This window comes from Pyxicephalus adspersus, chromosome 1 (genome assembly GCF_032062135.1).
Source record: "Pyxicephalus adspersus chromosome 1, UCB_Pads_2.0, whole genome shotgun sequence".
Lineage (NCBI taxonomy): Eukaryota > Metazoa > Chordata > Amphibia > Anura > Pyxicephalidae > Pyxicephalus > Pyxicephalus adspersus.
The window spans coordinates 19,259,506-19,278,761 of record NC_092858.1 but is presented as its reverse complement, the minus strand read 5'-3'; the positions used below and the strand labels follow the sequence as shown (position 1 = coordinate 19,278,761).

At 39.9% G+C, this 19,256-nt stretch overlaps 1 protein-coding gene across 1 annotated transcript in view; it reads left to right on the top strand.

Moving 5' to 3' along the window:
- The window catches only part of ALKBH8 (alkB homolog 8, tRNA methyltransferase), a 30,308-nt gene extending 25,226 nt beyond the window's left edge, over positions 1–5,082 (top strand). The window contains exons 10-12 of the mRNA XM_072403148.1: positions 40–299; positions 3,115–3,264; positions 4,465–5,082. Of these exons, the coding sequence (XP_072259249.1) occupies positions 40–299; positions 3,115–3,264; positions 4,465–4,917 (863 nt within the window). The 3' untranslated portion in view covers positions 4,918–5,082. The remainder of the gene's footprint in view (positions 1–39; positions 300–3,114; positions 3,265–4,464) is intronic.
- The last annotated feature ends 14,174 nt before the right edge of the window (positions 5,083–19,256 follow it).

The window sequence follows — 19,256 nt, the reverse complement described above, 5'->3', positions numbered from 1 at the left end:
CTGTATTAATGTATATTGATAATTATTCTGTATATTCAGCTTTTCCATCGGTCTGTGACAGTCAACAAGAGCAGAAAAAAAGCTCCCCACCTCTAGTTGAAGATATGGGAGCAGCATCCCTGGAAAAGGAATATGTCCACAAGGTGTATGAAGATATTGCCAGCCATTTTAGCAGCACCAGACACACACCATGGCCCAAAGTGGTTGACTTCCTTAGGTCGTTGCCAATGGGTTCTCTTGTTGCAGATGTGGGCTGTGGCAATGGAAAATATCTGGGAGTCAATAATGATTTGTACATGGTAAGTTTCAGTAGGTATTATGTATGATGTGATAAGCCAATCATTTCCTCTTCCATCTTTATAGTTAAATATGAACTGTTTAGCTTAGAAAGTGATGGGGCAATAACAAGTAGAATATTTCTTACATTACTGGCCATTGAAAAGACTGTCATCCATGCAGATAGCCAAAAAGATTGTTGGTGTTATTTAAACTGAACTGAAAGTCACAAACTGCTCATTGCTCAAGGAACCCTCAGCAACCTCTGGAGGAACCCTGATTGAAAAACACTGATCTAGATTGTCCCTTGAGACAACATCATTTTTTTCTTTTTGTAAAGCATAGAGATAGGCTGTCAGTCATGGCCCACATGTCACCTCTGCCTGTCCCGTGTCAGCCCTGTGTCACTGCTCATGGCATATATTAGCAGCCAGGAAAAGTTGTTATAGATAGGGATAAGGGCTTATATTTCAGAAAAAGGCTTATATTTGCATATTTCTAACAGCACTGTCTAGTCTCCTTTTTCTGCACATTTTGTGCACAGCATGACACAATCCCCCCCCCTTTTCACAGTACACCTGTGCTGACCATATTATATTGTTAGGTCATTTGTGGTGCATGCCTGTGTTGTTCACATTCATTTTGCATGTCACTACAAACTTCTTGGTTTGTTTAAAGCAATTAGAGCAGCGTTTTGTGGCCTTTTAATCATGAGAGAACCATTGAAATAACCTTTAGGCCTTCAGGGAACCCCTTCTATAATTACTATATCCACAGCTCACAGTACATTAGTGTGGTGGTCAGTAGGAGGAATTTCTCTTACATTGCTGGCCATTGGTAAGAATGTCACCCTTACAGATAGCCAAAAGATAGGGAAATTTTGATTACAGTCCTGCTTGAAAAATAACGAATGCAGGTTAAATCCAGACTACAGACCTCCCACAAGATGCTTGTATACCAGTGGAAACAGCAAATATGAATCAAGTCTTTAGATGTGGTGGCTGCATTCATTTTCCTTTTCCAGGTTAAGAATATTTGTTAGGAAGTACAAGCAAACATTTTTGACCTTACCAGAAATGCCATGTCCTTGTTTCTTCCTAGGAGCTTATAAATATAAAGGTTAAAAATGTTGTGTTCCTTTTGTAATCTAAAAGTTTACCTTTTGCAGTGTAATGTAAAGAGTGAAAGACAGGTTAAATGCCAATCGTTGCTTTTTCATAGGTGCAATGAATGGGTGGGTGTCGCCACCCAAGAATGAAGAAAGTATGTTATTCATGGAAATAAAAAGGTGGAAATGGAGAGAAATAAGTCTGAAAACAAAAAACTAATATTAGCTGGTAAACTATAGTTTATTAAATTTTTGGGGGGTTTTGATATGCCTTAGGATTAGACTTTACAGATTATTTTAGAAAGGGGCAATATGGATTTGTGGCACAATGTATATTGAGTGCCCTGGGTGTGAGTATGTGCACCTCCATAAAGAAAGGAAAAATCCAATAATCAGTGAATTGATTTTTCCATAAATACAAGCACAACACTGTTTCTTAGTAGTAAGAGTAGTAGCACTACCTATATCAGGCATGGTATGGATGTCATGTGTGTATGACACAAAAATGACAGCCACTAAACCATTGTTAACAGCTCCCATCAGCTGTAATTGAGCCTCATAACTCATCTCATCATCTCCCCTTTGCTATATTCGGATGGAGACAGAAAGCCGGTCTGAGCTGAAATGCATTTCATGCAATTTAGATGCAAATGACAAATACACTTTTGTTCGCTTCAATTAGTTTACATTTCATTAATATTTTTGGTGTGTTCTGATCACTTTCAAGGTCATTTTTCTTTCCTCTGCTTGGATCACTTAATGAGAACATTTTCCACATCAGTGTTTTGTGAGATATTCTGCATTATCTTCATTTATTCGCTGTCTTCTTTCCTGTAAATAATCAGGATGAGTTTATGTCCAATAATTTGAATATTTTGTGTTCAAACACCTGCAGAAAAATGCCTACAAATGCCCATCAAAGGCAGTATGGCTGTTATTAAGTTTTTAAAAATAAGGTTGATGTAGACTTAGGCTAGGTTCAGGCTCCCACACCTTGTCAGCCACTTGTCTGCCTGCACCACTGCACTGATTCTCACATTTACCAGCAGGTTACAGTGAGTGGTACTGAACCAGTTACTTCAGCCCCCATTCATTCTTCAGACTGCTGGGGTTGATAAGCAACATGTGGTGTCTTAACAAAGGAGTGGGTTCAATAGTGATAACTTTACTGCTAGTCTGAAGCATAGCCTAAAAGTGGAGTTCGGCAGCTCAAGAAGCCAAAGTTTTTAAGGCAGTTCAGAAAGAAGTTAAGGAATATAATGTAGCAACCTTGTTACATTGCATTTTTCGTGTTTTATTGTATGATATTGTCATAATTTTAATTCATAGTATCACTCTTTTTTTTAACATGGCCCCGTGTTTTTTTCCCTTATTTTTATGGATTGCTTAGAAAATAAATAGGTTTTGCAAGGCAATATTACCACAATAAATCCAAACAACCCAACAACCAACCAATAAATCCAAACAACCAAAAAAAAAAACAGTATGGTCCTGTTTTATTAAAGCTCTACAAGAATGGAAAAAATAGACTGTCTGATCTCCAGAGGGTATACTGGTACAAGAGCTGAACCAATGTCGTTTAAAAGGGAATTCTCCTTTAGTTGTCCTTCTTTTAATTAGCATATATTAGCATCTCTCAGGGGTCTTCTGCTAACATGCTTTATGAAGATAGATCTGTATTTATTATTCCCCCTGTTGCTAATCTTGGTGTTTCTCTCCTCTTTGCACAGATAGGTTGTGACCGCAGTAAAAATCTCATAGACATTTGTGGAGAGAAGGAATACGAGGCCTGTGTTTGTGACGCCTTGTCAGTTCCATTTAGACCCGGCTCATTTGATGCCTGTATCTCTATTGCAGTGATACACCATTTTTCCACTGAGGTAGGTAGAATCTCTGAACCTGAAACCACTAAATATGAACTATGGAATAATGGCAAGACTATGGACTTTGTAAAGCACTGCCTAATATGTTGGTGCTATATAAATACTAGTTAAAGGGTAACTAAACTGAAAAAAAAAATACACTTACCTTCAATCCCGCATGGTAGCAAGGTGTCTTGCATCGGGTCCCGCGTCGTCCCAGCATCCGTTCTTCTCCTCTTCTACCTGTTACCTCTTCCTACATCACCTGACCCAGGCGTGAGAACGGGTGAGGTAGGATGGGAAAAAAACTTGCCGATCTCACTGCGCATGCGTGAGATCGGCAAATTTTTCTCGTATGAAAAGGCTCCTTCTGCGCGTGCCCAAGATGCTCGGGCATGCGCAGAAGGAGTACCCAAGAGCCTTCCAGGATGTGTGAGGTCGGTGTCCCGGGAGGCCTTTCTCTCCCATTCATTGTTGATCTCCTAGGTCAGGGGTCGGCAACCTGCTGCTCCTGAGCCTCATGTGGCTCTTAGGCCTCCTTGTTGTGGCTCCCTTCGGCTGCAAATGGGAGATCCCTGATGGGGGATCCCCTTCCTCCTGTAGACACTGCGGAGGAGGGGGATTCCCTTTCCAGGGTTCTAATGAAAAAACTTGCTATTTCCTTCACCTGAACCCCAATTTCTCTGGAACAGGGGGGTACAGGTGAACAAAATTAAAGGTGCAAGTGGGGGGCACGTGTGGCTAACACCCCCTAAAATTTCATCCCTAAAGGCTTCATCAGAACATAAAAAACTCTGCCCATCCAAAAAATCTACCCTGCTTTGTTAGAAGCCTCCAGCTTCTAATGTAACAGGATGATACGTTAGAAGCTGGAGGCTTCTAGGGGCATTGTTCAGTGTTTATTTTATTTCAAAGTAGGCCTTTACGTATGCTGTGTTATGTTTTGCGGCTCCAGACTATTTTTTTTTTTTAGTGGAAGAGGGGGCAAAATGGCTCTTTTGATAGTAAAGGATGCTGACCCTTTAAAAAAAGGGTGTTGCACAAAAAACCAAACAGAATTTTTACTTACCATAAAAGGGTTGTCTACCCTTTTATGTAAAGTGAAATTTCTGAGTTTAGGTACACTTTTATAATAATGATAATTACTAACTTAGTGAGGCTTTTGGTTTCTTTGCATTTGAATACTGCAAGTTCTAAATAGCTTTTTTCTCTATTCAGGAAAGAAGATTGGCAGCAATACAAGTATTAACGGATCTCCTTAGGAAAGGGGGGCAGGCATTGATCTACGTCTGGGCGATGGAACAGGAGTACAACAAGAAGAAGTCAAAGTACCTGAAGGAAAGCAAAAGTTCTAATGAACAATTACCTTTGAGTAGCAAAGCTGATTCGAATCATGAAGGTAATAGCAAGTTGCCTGTCCACACTAACAGAACAGCCTTTGACTCTCAGGACCTTCTAGTGCCTTGGCATCTCAAGCCAAAATGTCAATCTAAGAACTCTGAAGCCTCTACGGGAGAAGAGCAGCTGGTGCTCAGTAACGTGTATCATCGATACTACCACGTGTTCCGGGAAGGGGAGCTGGAGGCACTGTGCAGAAAACTGCAGGATGTTACAGTCCAGCACACTTACCACGATCAGGGAAACTGGTGTGTGATCCTAGAGAAGCTGTGAAGCCTCAGATGACTATCACCCAGGGTTTGACAGATGTTCACTCATTACACATCACATCCTTAAGGAGGTTTTTCTGTTCCAGACGGTCAGGGCTGACTCTTTTAAATGTCTGATTAACTTCATGAATATTTTAAAATGTTGATCATTTAATAAAGAAGAAGAAAAGATTTGGAAGGGAAAGGAACATCGGTGGCTGAAGGTCTAATGTGTGTCAGTGTGTGTTCACTAGATGGCCTCATTTCACTAGAAATATTTCCCAGATACAAATGCTGGTAGAAAGCCCGGTATGTGAAGGTTTGATAAGGAGAACAACATTTACTATGAAAAAAAACATCTGAGAACAGATTCAATTTAGATACATATGTCACAGCACTGTGTTGTGTAGAATTGAAACTATTTCACATAGTTTTATGATATAACATTGGGCAGTGTCTGGTATATTTATTGTTGGATAAGTTTACCCTATAGGGAACATCAATAGCTGCTATTTGTGTGTACTTTTTGCCTATGGAATTCCACCTCACAGTTAGTAGTACTTTTCCTGTGCCTTTGGCCGTATATCTGTATGTTTGGAGGGGGAGATCATCCAAGGCACCACTGCTGTTTGACATTATATAATGTCTGTACTGTTCTGCTTAATGTTCTCCTTGCTGGAGTGAAAGCTGTACCAGAGGACCTGCAGTGTAAGAATCTCTCTGCATCTGTTTTGTTTATCCTGAGTTTTCTACACTTTTCTTCCCCCTTATTACCCCAATAGTGGTGATTAGTAATTTGCCTTCTGTTTGCCCTTTTTGGGCACGACTTCCACACTCCTCATATTGACACATAAGTTAAATGCTAATGATCACATTTAAACATATAAAAAATGAATAAAAAACAAGCAACACAGTTTGCTAAATAATTAGAATATTCAACCTTTAAGGCTGTTTTGCAATTGTCTGTTGTTCTTTTAACAGTTAAAAGGTATTACAATTCTATACAAGTCTATTCCAATATACAAACCTGCTTAGAGCAGCTGAACTGCAGTTAAAATGGGGACAACTGCAGGTCAAATGCAGTTACTTCTGAATGGTTTCATAAGCATTCTAAAATAATGTCAAACTGATGACATTGACTCTGACACACAGATGAAATACATCTACAAGAGCGGTTTTATATGACAAATCTAACCTACCTGCCTATGTACAGTCTATACTAGAATGTACACTGAGCTGAATTTGCATCACACTTTGGTACTGTAATAAGAGCACTTCCTGTGCAAATGTAGGAATTATATCATGTTGGTCCAGCCATTCAAGATAGATGAAGGTTTTATCCCAGTACAGACAAAAAAAATGCATGGTTGATTTTAATAGCAATTATCCTTTCAGGTATTTGTAAAGTCAGACCAAATATATATAAATAACTTAAATGTGCTTCTGTAATCATGTCTTTTTCTAGCTTTTATCGGTGGTCAGCTGATTGCTAGATCCCTTCTTCTCACAGCTCTAAAGGATTTAGGGAAGAGTCTCGTAAAGGCCCTTGGTGACTTCTGCCAACATCACACGTCATTATTGATTATCAGGGTTTGATGTTCCAGCAGGGAATCAGTCTTTGATCTATAAAAGTGTGAAAAACAGGTGAATGGTATGAAATGAAGGTGTATCAGATGTTATCATTTTATTATTACTATTGGTAACATTCAATAACATACTCTATAATAAAGTTTAGCTGTCACAGAAAAAGTATGCAAACATGAGCACATCTGACTGTTCTATATGGACAGTCCAGAACATTTAGAATGTATGTGTGTCTATAGAGCATGGTGCAGCAATATAAGAGAGAGTCCATCCAAAAACGTCTGGAAAGTTTCTGACTATTTCCTGAGAAGTAATCTAGTTTTGGGGAACGTGTGAGAAAGAAAATTTACAGTCTCTGGAAGTATGGTAAAGAAATGTCAGTGCTGGAGTTAACATAAGATATATATGAATTTTGTGGAGAACTCCACTATTTATTGTAAAATCACTTTGCATGGACTGGACTATAATTAGCAAATAGTCTTCCTAGTTGGAATGTACATTAATTTATGGTCAAGAGACAGATATTTTAAGCTGTATGATTTTTTGTATTACTTTTGTATTAATTAAAGTTAGTTTGTATGTATAAAGAAAATGAATGGCAGGTTTATTAATACCATGAGACCATTGTAGAGATGCATAACCTTACGCTATATACAACGACGAGAACAACCACTGCTCACTCCTATGGAGGAGAATACAGCAGGGTGCCACTTGCTCGTCCTGCATTCTTTCTTTGTTGAACAGAATGGAACTGTTTGTACAGCTTTCATTTGTTCATCTGTCACTGGAAATGAAAGTTTGTTTCCATTGACAATCCTCTAACATCCATTGGATGTCTGTACGAAGCTTAACTCCAAGTTGGCTGCTCCCAAGACCGCTGACTCCCCAAAGCAACTTTACTACTTTTATTTATTTATTTACCTATTTTTTTTGTATATATATTTTTTTTACAGTGCCTTCAACCCAGTTATATGACATCTGGGGTTCTCTTTCCTTACAGATTAACAGGTTCTGTGTCCTGTACAGAATGGTGCCACCTGTTGATGTACTTACAATCTTTACAGCATTCTCCTTTAAGCTTAAGGGTGCCTTGATGATGCACCACTGGGTCAGATCCTGAGATCACAGAATGCAGGTGGAATTATCTGCTATTTTTTTGCTATAGAGATAATGGGGAGAAATATATTTATTCAAAAATAAAGGGTAAAAACTAATGCAGCCACCACACCTAAAGACCATTAGGACGTAATATAATACATTGTTGTTCTTGGGTTTAGACTGTAAAGAAGTTACTGTTAAGCATCTAACAACTTTGCATATAGATTAGTGAATACTTCAGTAAAATAGCTTAGGCTACAAGGTCTGGCTTCAGCTGGCTGACATTGGTTTGTACATTGCCCGCAGTCCCTTGTAACGTTATTCTGTGCCCCGGTGAGCACAGAGAGTAAACACACTAGTAAATGTATTTCACATGCTCCCATTTTGTACCATAGAGACTGGCAATTGTGTGTAAAAGAGGTCAGTTACAGGAAAAAAATGCTTTTAATATACCTATAGCCACAAATCAATACTGCTATTTACTTCTATTGCATCACTTGTGTGCCTCCTCAATTTCTTTACTTTATTGGTAATATACATGCCCCCCGCATAAGCAGAGATGACAGACTACACTGGATTTCTGGCAGATCGATAATACTGTAGAACAAAACAAGCCTTCCATTTAACACATTACATGGTTGATTGCTGTAGTCAAGCTCTTCCCTTTCCTAATTCATGGATTTGCCTGAATGCTGGATGCTTTCTGCTTCCCTTGAGAAATCAAGCTGACTGCATCCAGCACCTTATTAACAGCCAGTTTTCCGCTGTATAAGATCCTATTTTGTGTGTTTTATCTTCTTGATGACTTCCAGATGCTACCACAACAAATCAGCCAACCTGGCAGAAACTGCAAGGTTACACATAACACCACAGGATCTGAAAAGTTCAACTCTTTATACACAATGATAGAATTCTGCCTAAAAAGGACGATTCAGAGACAAGATAACAAGGCTGTATTATAAAGGCTATTGTTACAGATAACCTTTGCTTACATTACAAAAATGCACTAAGCAGTTATAGAAAAAGTAGGTAAAATTATTATTATTATTAATAAACAGGATTTATATTGCACCAACATATTACACAGCGCTGTACTTTAAATAGGGGTTGCAAATGACAGACAGATACAGACAGCAACTCTGGAGGAGAGGACCCTGCTGTGAAAAGCTTACAATCTAGTAGGTGGGGAAATTAACACACAATAGGAGCGGAGATATGTAGTGGTGGGAAGTAGTGAGGGTTTCAAATGACAGAAGAAGATTGATAGGCAAGTTTGAAAAAATGGGTTTTGAGTGTTCTTTTAAATGAGCAGAAAGTAGGAGCAAGCCGAATAGGACAGGGAAGACCTTTCCAGAGAATTGGGGCAGCTCTAGAGAAGTCTTGTATCCATGCGTGTGATAAGGGTTATGAGTGAGGAAGTCAGTTGTAGGTCATTAGAGTGAGCGGATGGGAGAGTATTTTTTTACCAGGTCAGAAATGTTAGTGGGACAATAACTGGAGGGATTTGAAGGCAAAGCACAGGAGCTTGAATTTGATTCTAAGATGAAATGGAAGCCAATGGAGAGAACTACAAAGAGATGCAGCAGAGGAGGAGTGGATGAAAGGATGGATGAATCTGGCTGCAGCATTCATAATAGATTGTAGAAGAGAGAGACAGGTTAGTGCAATACCAGAGAGGAGGATGTTACAGTAGTCCAGATGAGAGATGATAAGAGCGTGTACAAGGAGTTTGGTGGTCTCAGGGGACAGGTAGGGGCGGATTTTGGAGATGTTGCGTAGGTGAAAGTGACAGGACCTGGAAATGTTCTGAATATGGGGGGTAAATGAGAGGGCCGAGTCAAAGGTGACACCAAGACAACGTGCCTGAGGGGAGGGATGAATAACAGTGTTGGTAACAGTTAGATATATGTCAGGAGGAGATTTAGAATTTGAGGGTGGGGAAGATGATGAGTTCTGTTTTATCCAGGTTGAGTTTCAGGAATCGGTCAGACATCCATGATGAGATGGCTGACATGCAGCATGAGACCTTATCCAGGACGGAAGGAGACAGGTCAGGGGTGGACAGATTTGAGTGTCATCGGCATACAGATGGTACTGTAAGCCAAAGGAGGATATGAGACTACCGAGAGAGGAGGTGTACAGAGAAAAGATAACCGGTCCAAGGACTGACCCTTGCGGAACACCAACGAGGAAGAGTGGGCGAGGAGGAGTTACCATTGAAGGAAACTTGAAAGGAGCGGTCAGCCAGGAAGCAAACCACGAGAGAGCAGTGTCACTGATACCAATGGAGCATATGATTTGTATTAGAAGCGGATGAACAACAGTGTCAAAAGTGGAGGAAAGATCAAGAAGGAGCAGGGAATAGTTGCTTTGAGACTTAGCTCTGATGAGGTCATTGGCCACTTTAGTAAGGGCTGTTTCAGTGGATCGGGCAGCTCGAAAACCAGACTGGAGAGGGTCAAGCAGAGAGGCAGAGAGTTGGTGCTCAGGTAATGGGTGAGTCTTTTGTAGACAAGGCCTTCAAGAAGTTTGGAGACATATGGGGGAAGGGATACAGGACGGTAGTTGTATGGTAGGGTGGGGTCCAGTGAGGGTTTCTTCAGGATAGGCAGAATTATGGCATGTTTGAAAGTGGAGGGTTTCATACCAGTTGAAAGGGAGAGGTTGAATAGTTCGGTTAGGGCAGGGGCCAGGCTGGAGGAATGGGCACGGAGTAGATCAGAGCGAATTGGGTCAAGCGGACAGGTCGTAGATGGAGATGAGAGAAGAGAGGAGACTTCGTCCACTGTAATAGGGCTGAGGGAGACCAGTGATGATTACTGGTGGAAGGGGTGGGTATAGTTGGCGTGGCTCGGTGAGCAGAGACATCACGTCTGATTTTGTCAATTTTATCTCTAAAGTAGGTGGCAATGTCTTGGGCAGAGAAGGTTATTGTGAGGGGAACAGGTGTGGGGTTTAGGAGGGAGTCAATTGTTGAGAAGTGGTTGCGGGGGTTGGAAGCTTGAGAGGAAATGACTGCGGAGAAATAATTTTGCTTGGTGACAGTGAGTTCAGTATTAAAGCTTTGTAGCTTGGCTTTGTATTCCATGAATTCGGCGCTGAGGCCAGATTTTCCCCACTTACCCTCAGCTGCACGAACAGTCTTTTGTAGTGGTTTAGTGTTATTTGTTGTGCTAGGGTGGGGGGTGGGCAGGGCGGGGGTTGCGGAAGGTGGCAGGGGCAACCTAATCCAGAGCCAAGGAAAGAGAGTGGTTTAACTGGGTGGCAGCTTCATCTGGGGAGGTGATTTTGGAGAGAGTAGGGTTAGAGACACAAGGCATTTTAAACCCCTCCATTTAAATCAGGGCTTTAATTAGACCAGTTCATTAATGTCCCTTTCTAAATGAAGCATTCTTTGGTGGTTTTGCCAATCAGCTTTGTATCACTATCATGGTGTCGGAAGTGCATATGTACACTTCTGACAGTATGATAGTAATAATTAATAAATTATTGAAAAGGAAAAACTTTGTGTTTGTATTCAACTTTATCAAATTTATCTGTAGGCAATTCATTTTTGTTTCAGCTTCAACTTGTGGAAAAGCGGCCTCACGTTTTTAGTTTTCAAATTTTTCAATATGATGGAGAATTCATAGCATTTGATAGGTCCTTGGGTCCTTATGCAGCAAAGCATTTCAAAACTATAATACTTTCACCACTATGCTTTACAGTTAGTATGTTCTCTTTGGTTTAGGCCAAATGTGTCTATTGTTACTGTGGACCAACAGCTGTATTATAAAAGGCCTGGTCTTTGGCTATTTGTCCAATGACAAACTAAACTTTCATCAGTCTTCATTTTGGACCAAAAACATTTTTTTTTCCTGAGTACCTTGCGTTTAGGTAAATTACATGCACCATGATAAAAAATTTGGTCTTTTTTTTAGCTGTTAAGCTGGTCTTGCTTATCTAGCCAGTCTTTGACAAATTGCAAATTATTTAAAATCTATACCACTTTTACTTACAGTGGAATGATTGGGTTCTGGCAATTTAGCAATTTCCCATGGGACCAAGAATTCCCAGAGATCTCTTTTGATCTATAGTAGATACAATAATTAAAGCCTAATACATCACTTAGAACAGTTAGGGAACACTAAAATCAGAAATCAGATGGTAATGACTGAAAATCTAAAGTTAAAAATACATTGATGTACATTGTTATTCACCATGAACAAATTGATGTAAGAATAGCTATTGGAAACCAAAATCATGAACATAAAGAGGGCTGATGGAACTTGTGTGAATTTCATTACAACTCAGTAGCGTAATGTTGCTCAGTAGTGTGTATACCTTCCACATGCCCGTAATGCACTTCCAACACCTGGGCATGCTTCTAATGAGATGGTGGATGGTGCCCTGGGGTTCTCCTTCCAGGTCTGAGCTCCCTAACAGTCTATGGGGATACTTGTATGAGTCAGATGCACCGATACAAAATGTCTTGGGGGATCTGTATTGGATTCAGGTCTGGGTAATGTGGGGGCCAGTCAATAGCATCAATGCCTTCCTCATCCAGGAACTGCCTATATACTCAGGCCACACAAGGCCAGGTATTGTACTGCACCAGGAGGAATTCAGATCCCCCAGTATTGAAGTGTTCAGGGTGAAATCATTTTTCTGTATGACTAGATGTGCATTTCACAAGAATTATAATATTACTGGGCCATTTGGACAAATATATCACCTTTATTCGTACAGACTGTTGTATAATTTAAGAACTAATGTTCCTTGTTTAAAAAAAGTCTATGGAATTCAGCATGCCTTCCTTCCTGCCAAAGTTTTCTCAGCCTTACTATAATTCTGTACTGCCATCCTGGAACCCATTGTCACACGCTGGTGTTTACAATCAGTACTCCGGTGATGCACAGTCAGATCAACTATCATGGTATAACCTGGGTGATCCAACAAGCCTGGAATAAATCAACCCCATTTCATTCACCACTTACGACCCTTCATCATGTGTGTTGTGATAACCCAGCAAGGTGCAGATGGATCATCACACCTCGAGTAAATGGAAATACATATGAAGGTAAGGTATTACCACACAGGTAAAAAAAAAGCAGTATTGAATTGCCAGCTTCTTGGTCACTCGCAATGCAGAGCTTCTTCTTAGAGAACCAGCATTTGTACATTTGACGGCTCCTATTTATTTTGTATGGGGCTCCCTCCAGGAGAAGCTATATCCCCAGAGGCAGCGGTTCCCTGGCATATGGAAGCAGTAAATGCACTGCAACCTCATGACCAGTGTGAACATAGAAGTAGACCAAGTTAAAATAACAAAAATGATGAACTCCCCATTTTAGGTACAAGCTTTGAATTATTAATACAAACTAAACCTAAATATAATTTTTGTTATATGGAATATGGAATTATATGGAATATATGGCATATGGAAGCAGTAAATGCACTGCAACCTCATGACCAGTGTGAACATAGAAGTAGACCAAGTTAAAATAACAAAAATGGTGAAATCCCCATTTTAGGTACAAGCTTTGATTTATTATTACAAACTAAACCTAAATATAATATTTGTAAGTTTTACAGGTAACCTGTTACAGATGGGCCAGTTTACCTAAAAGCAAAGTTTTAGTTCTACATAAAACCTGGTAGACTGAATCAGCCCCTGCCTCTTATATGTCTTAGATACACAAAGGGCCCATCATATCACTTTGCTTTCACAGTTTTAAAATTGGTGTAATCTTCAGTAATACCTGCAGAAATCTTGCTGGTATAAGTTGTCATTCTTGATGACCGGAGACTTACCCAACAGAAGGAGAAGGGATAAAAGAAGTGTGAATGACCTTTACAGGGACTGATTGCAGACTAAAGGCACGCTGTTACATCCCAGCACAAGATGATCACTGCTACGGATGAGAGACATAATAAGAAAGAAAAAGTCAGCGAATTGTTATACCTATAAGAAGTAAATGTATAGAGTGACAGTAGAGAGGTCATTTTAGACAATTAGGTGAAATCAGGAGAAATTTGTTGCAGTCAATAGGGAAGGCAACATGAAGCTGGTGTTTAATATTTCAGGAAGCTTTAAATGGTCCTAGAGGGTTACAGGAGTGCTATCCAACTATCCTGGACCTGACCTGTGAAAAAAAAATGGATCCCCCTTAGCCCCAATATTTTACTGTATTAACAGAAAGAAAAAGACTGACAGTGAAAAAAGCAACATAAAACATTTTAGATTAAAAATAAAACACAAAGACAAAAATTCAAATTAGGTTAAATAAAAAAAATAAACTACATCTATATAAAATTTCAGGAGGGTTAAGGCCTTGGTGCAGCCATTCTGCTGTTTCCCCCATCGTCATTCTTCTGTGCTGTTTCAACTCTAGTATTTTCAGAAAATGAAGGTTTTAGAGGCTTCCACTCTAAAACAAACCAACAGGAAGATAGAATACCTCTAACCATAGGGAGGAGAAATATATTTCTAGGAAAGAGTAAAGGACCCTGGTAAATTTGAGAAAGCAATTCTGGCTTCCCCTGCACTTGCTGGAATTGAATGAAGTTTCCTCCTGGCCCAGCCAATCAAGATGTAAGAAAGAGAAGAAAGAAGAAGATGGTGGTGCACTGCAACAGAACAGGGGCAGGTGAGTATAGCTATCAAGCAAAGCTAAATCCTAACATATATAAATGTAGGATTGGCCAGGTCCTTTATTGCACAAGGACCAGGTGGTGCCCCTTCTGCAATAAAATAATCTTACTATCCTGCTCACAATTTTTTAAAACATACACCGACCTGCTCCTATTTCAACATGGGGCTGCGATCTTCTTCTGCTCCTTATCCTGGTTCCTATTCCATGGCCATCTTGATTGGCGGGGATGATAAGTCTTGGACACCTCTTGGGAAGGCCAGGATACCTGGCATATCCTGGCATCATATGCTAAACTGCGCACGTGCATCGCCTGCTCTACCTTGAACTTGTTCTAGGGCCACCTGGCATATCCTGGCATCATATACAGTGTATGCGAATCCCCTGTCCCTTCTGCAAAAATAATCCTGCCTTATCCATAGCTTCAAAAACGATACTATAGTTCTAATTTAAGACATCAATAAAAAAATAACCCCATAACATCTAAACTGCCACCAATCACCCTTATATTTCTGGAAAATTAATGCACAAGGTTTTTTTGTGTTTGTCTTATGGATAAGATAAACTAATGTGAAGGATGCAGTTTCTTTTATTATTATTATTTTTTTTTTAATTACAGTCAGGATTGGCATTGGTCTTCTGGATTACTGAAAACAGTAAATAATATGTTAACATTGCAGTTGCTTTGTCTCCCCTAGGCCGATGTGTAATTTACCTGCACCATACATATTACCTGTATGAGGAAACCTTCACACTTTTGGCTGCCAAGAGGCATCTTATTTTATTTATTTCTACGAAACAGCATGACGACTGTGAATGATTTATTTGCAGCAGATATATTTGTCTGTGTCACAGGAACACAGTCTATGATCAGTGAAAATTGCTCATTTAATGGAAAGTATTCTGTGCAGGAGTCAATGACAGGTCACGCCAATAGCCGGCATTTAATATTGGACTGCATGTGGAAAGAAAAACTGTTTTCTCTGAATGATTCTCACTGCAATAACAAGCGTGTTTATTTTTGATTGAGCTATGTTCTGCTGCAAACCATGATTTGGAAGTGATCCCATAACAGTTAGAAATCTTCAAAATATAAATTCGATAGATGCATTTTGAATAGGTACGAAGAAAAGGGTTGCTGTTATATATGCTTAAAATGCTTGAGTTAAAACTAAAGTTCCACTTTAAAAAATGGCGAACAGGCATGGCTTTATTGGAGAAAGGAACAGGCAAAAAGCATTGGTTCTACAAAAAGCATTCATACCTGCCTTATCGCTCTGTGGAACTTGTAATATTGCTGAGCTATGCATGTCAATGTGCATGCAATGGCTAAAGATCACAACTCAGCAGGAAGAAGAAAGCAGTGCCCTGCAACAGAACGAGGACAGGTGAGTATTCTGGGGTTTAGTTCCACTTTAAAATTTTTTGAATGAGCATTATTACTTCATTGCTATACAGCACTTACATATTACACAGCATTTTTCAAAATCTATAGTCATGAACCTAGGGCCCTATTGCTGTAAAAGTCAGAGAAATAACCACTGAGCCACCATGCCACCAACATGAGTGATTACATTAGTCATCAAATGGTGGCCCACCATGTGACATTCCATGCCAGACATGCCAAATTGCTGAGCTTGACCCGACATCATATCCCTATGTCCCTGGGGTCCTAAAGGACCAGGAAACAAAATGAGATTTTCTTTTTCAAAGACAAGATTTCTAACAAACGTCACACCAGGTTTGGCCCAAAACTCAATTTAATAAAAAACACTATCATTTTGTCGATTTTTCCTTATCTAGTGAACTCTTTTCTGCCATTATATCATTCAGCTTCCTTTAGTCTGACAAGTCCAAAGGGAGAAGAAAAGACACCTGACTCCTGTGATCTCATGTGAAATAAAGAATCTCTGAGAGGTGAAGACTTTTATTGATTTCAAAACACAGTCTAAGGACAATTGTTGGGGGGAAGCCAATGAACCTATCAGCATGTTTTTAGAATGTGGAAGGAAACCAGAGTACTGGACGCAAACACAGGGGGAACCTGCAAACTTTATGCAGATAGTGTCCTGAACGAGATACAAACCTGAGACCTAGCGCTGCAAAGGCCAGAGTGCTAACCACTGAATAAATGTTCACCAGATCCAATGATTCAGTTTCGGCAAATACTAAACTGTGGATTGGCAGGATGGATTATAAGGAATAATTCCATAAAATACTTTGTTTCTGCTTCTCTGTGCAATGCAGGCAGATCATGGCTGGTGGGAGGAACTGGCAGGGTATTGTACGCAACTTCTGAAAATGTGATGCTAAGACCCTGTGATTGAAAGAACTAAATCAAATGATTAAAAGGAGGCAGCCAGGGACAGTCAGGCTGGGAATAAAAAGACTAGATAATGCTGAATGTCCTCTGACCTGGAAATAAGCCTATCTGACTAATTGTGAGAAGCTTGGGGTGTGCAATAAGCCAAGGCTAAGCAATATTTTTACACATTACAATAACTTTCAGGTCTGCAGGGAACCCCTGCTATAATTATTTTATAAATAACTCACAGTATATTAGCATGGGGGTCATTTGAAAGAATGTCACCCTTACACCTAAAAAGATCATTGGTCTCACCTAAACTGACCTGGGAGGCACAAACTGCTCATTGCCTATGGAACCCCTGGAGGAACCCTGGCTGAGAAACACTTCTCTACACTTCTCTGCAAGAGATAAGGCTGGAGTTCAGCTTTAACCAAAAGGTCGTGAATTTCGTGTGTACATTTGTTTCTGAGGGTGATCTTTGGTGTAATAGAGGTAGAGATGTTCCAGAAATGGAAGATAATAGGTACTTCTGCCATGCCATGACCTAGGCTGACCTTGATGCATCACTTTTCATCTCCCAGGTGGTGAATGACAATTACAGAAGGGACATTACACAGCTATATTATCCCCACTTTCATTTCACTGATGGTCCCTCACAAGTGTCACACTGATAAAAGCATTGCAGGGAGACAATCTCATCTCTTCCCTCTAATTACCTTCTTCGTTTTCTGTATTTCATTCATGCCACTTCCCACATCTCTCTGTGTTATTTTCTCATGCACTTGACCCAGGAGTATTTCCCAGATTTATTTCATGATTATCCCATATTTTCAACATGCTCTGCAGGGCATACCAGGATTCTGCTCCGCCTATCCCATGACTTTCATGTCTCATTTTCCTCTGATGGAAAATCTCAGTAATATTGTTGGTGTTTGAATTCGGGTTGTCCTTATATTCGACCCAAATATGGCTGTTCCAATTCGGGTAGACCCGACCTGAAAAACACAGGATTTGACGGCACCAATTCATGTGTAAAAATATGTTAAAAAAAAAAAAATGTTAAAGTAATTTATTGAATATGTGTGATTTGTGTAACTAACTTTAATTTTTTTACAGGTTATCCCACAATGACAGGATGATTTCCATGGCTACACAGCCGTGGAAATCGTCCTGTCAGTGTGGGATCCCCGGGCACTAGAGATAAATGAGGACAAGTTTCCCCATTCATCACCTCTAGTGATTGGCTGAGGAAAGGTAAACCCTAATGACAGCTCAAGTGTCATCAGGATTTTACTTTCCCCAGACAATCACAGAGCACTAGAGGTGAATGAATGGGGAGACTTGTCCCCATTTATCCAGGGATCCTCTCAATGAATGTGGCCATGGCCATCCGCATTCATTGAGAACAGTGTGGGATCCCCGGCACTAGAGGTTAAATGGGGACAAGTCTCCCCATTCAAAACCTCTAGTGCTCTCTGATTGGCCTAGGAACGCTTTCCTCAGCCAATCAGGGAGCACTATCCCTATACCTGGATAGAGTTTCTCTATTCTGGAACACAGGACTCCTGTGTTCTTGGATAGAGAAACTCTATCCAAGAACACATACAACTAGTAAAGGGCTGCAAGAGCAATCAGGGGAGCGGAGCTGTCAGCTCTGCTTCCCTGATTGCTTTTGCGGTTACTCACAGTCCCGAAAAATAACCCGAATTTTCCCATTATTGACTTTAATGGTGTTCGAATTTGGCATTCGATCACCCGAACAATATCCCCCTATTCGATCGAATAGCTGTCGAATCGATTAGTGAGATATTTGACCAACACTACTCAGTAATATAATTTAGTAAATCCTTTCCTGCAAAGTACCCCATTTTTAGGGGAACCTTCCAGGTCTATTCAATGAGAGCTATATAAAAATTCAGCAAGCTCTAGCAACAACTGATTCCAGGAAATGAATGTAAATGAACGTAGTATTTTTGTGTCTTTTTATTGAGGAAATCAGCTTGTATTCCTTAAAAGATTTTTACATAAACATATACCAGTAAACATATACCCTCTTGCTGTTTAGTTATTCACATACAGAATAATTCTGCACCAATATTAGAATCAGAACCTTCCATCTTATTTGTGACTTAATCTTACATTGATGGCACCAGAGAAGATTGCTGTTTTGTGTAATTAAATTATATGATCATAGTGACAAAAAAATGTAAAGCTTGTAGCAAAACAAAAAAAATAAACTAAACCTGCTTCTACAAAACGATCACCATAAAGACTGCTCTTTCTTCTGCCTGCCCCCATTGCCTAAATCAATGTTCCTGAAATCAATTCACATTTTGATGGACTCTGGAGTCAAGACTTTCACATGGCTCTATAATCTCTCCTGTCACCCATGGAACAGTTCTAGGGCCTGGCAAATGGCAGCTGCATTGGAAGTAAATAGAGGAGCCAGGAGAGGTCCTAGCAGGCATTGTATGGTGACCGCTATTTAGCAGCAGGCTTGGTTTTTGGTCTATTACAGGTTTTCTAATGAAAAGATATACTTTCAAGTCTGCACAGAGACAGCTTTCCCTTTATGGGTCCGTGTAGCCTGCCGTTCTTGCAACAGATCCCCTATTATTAATATTGTTAGTATTAATAATATTATTATTAATAATAATAATAATAATAATAAACAGTACTTATTTAGGTAAGCACATTGTGGCAATGTAAAAAGACGTGTAAAGAACCTATATGACAGAGCCC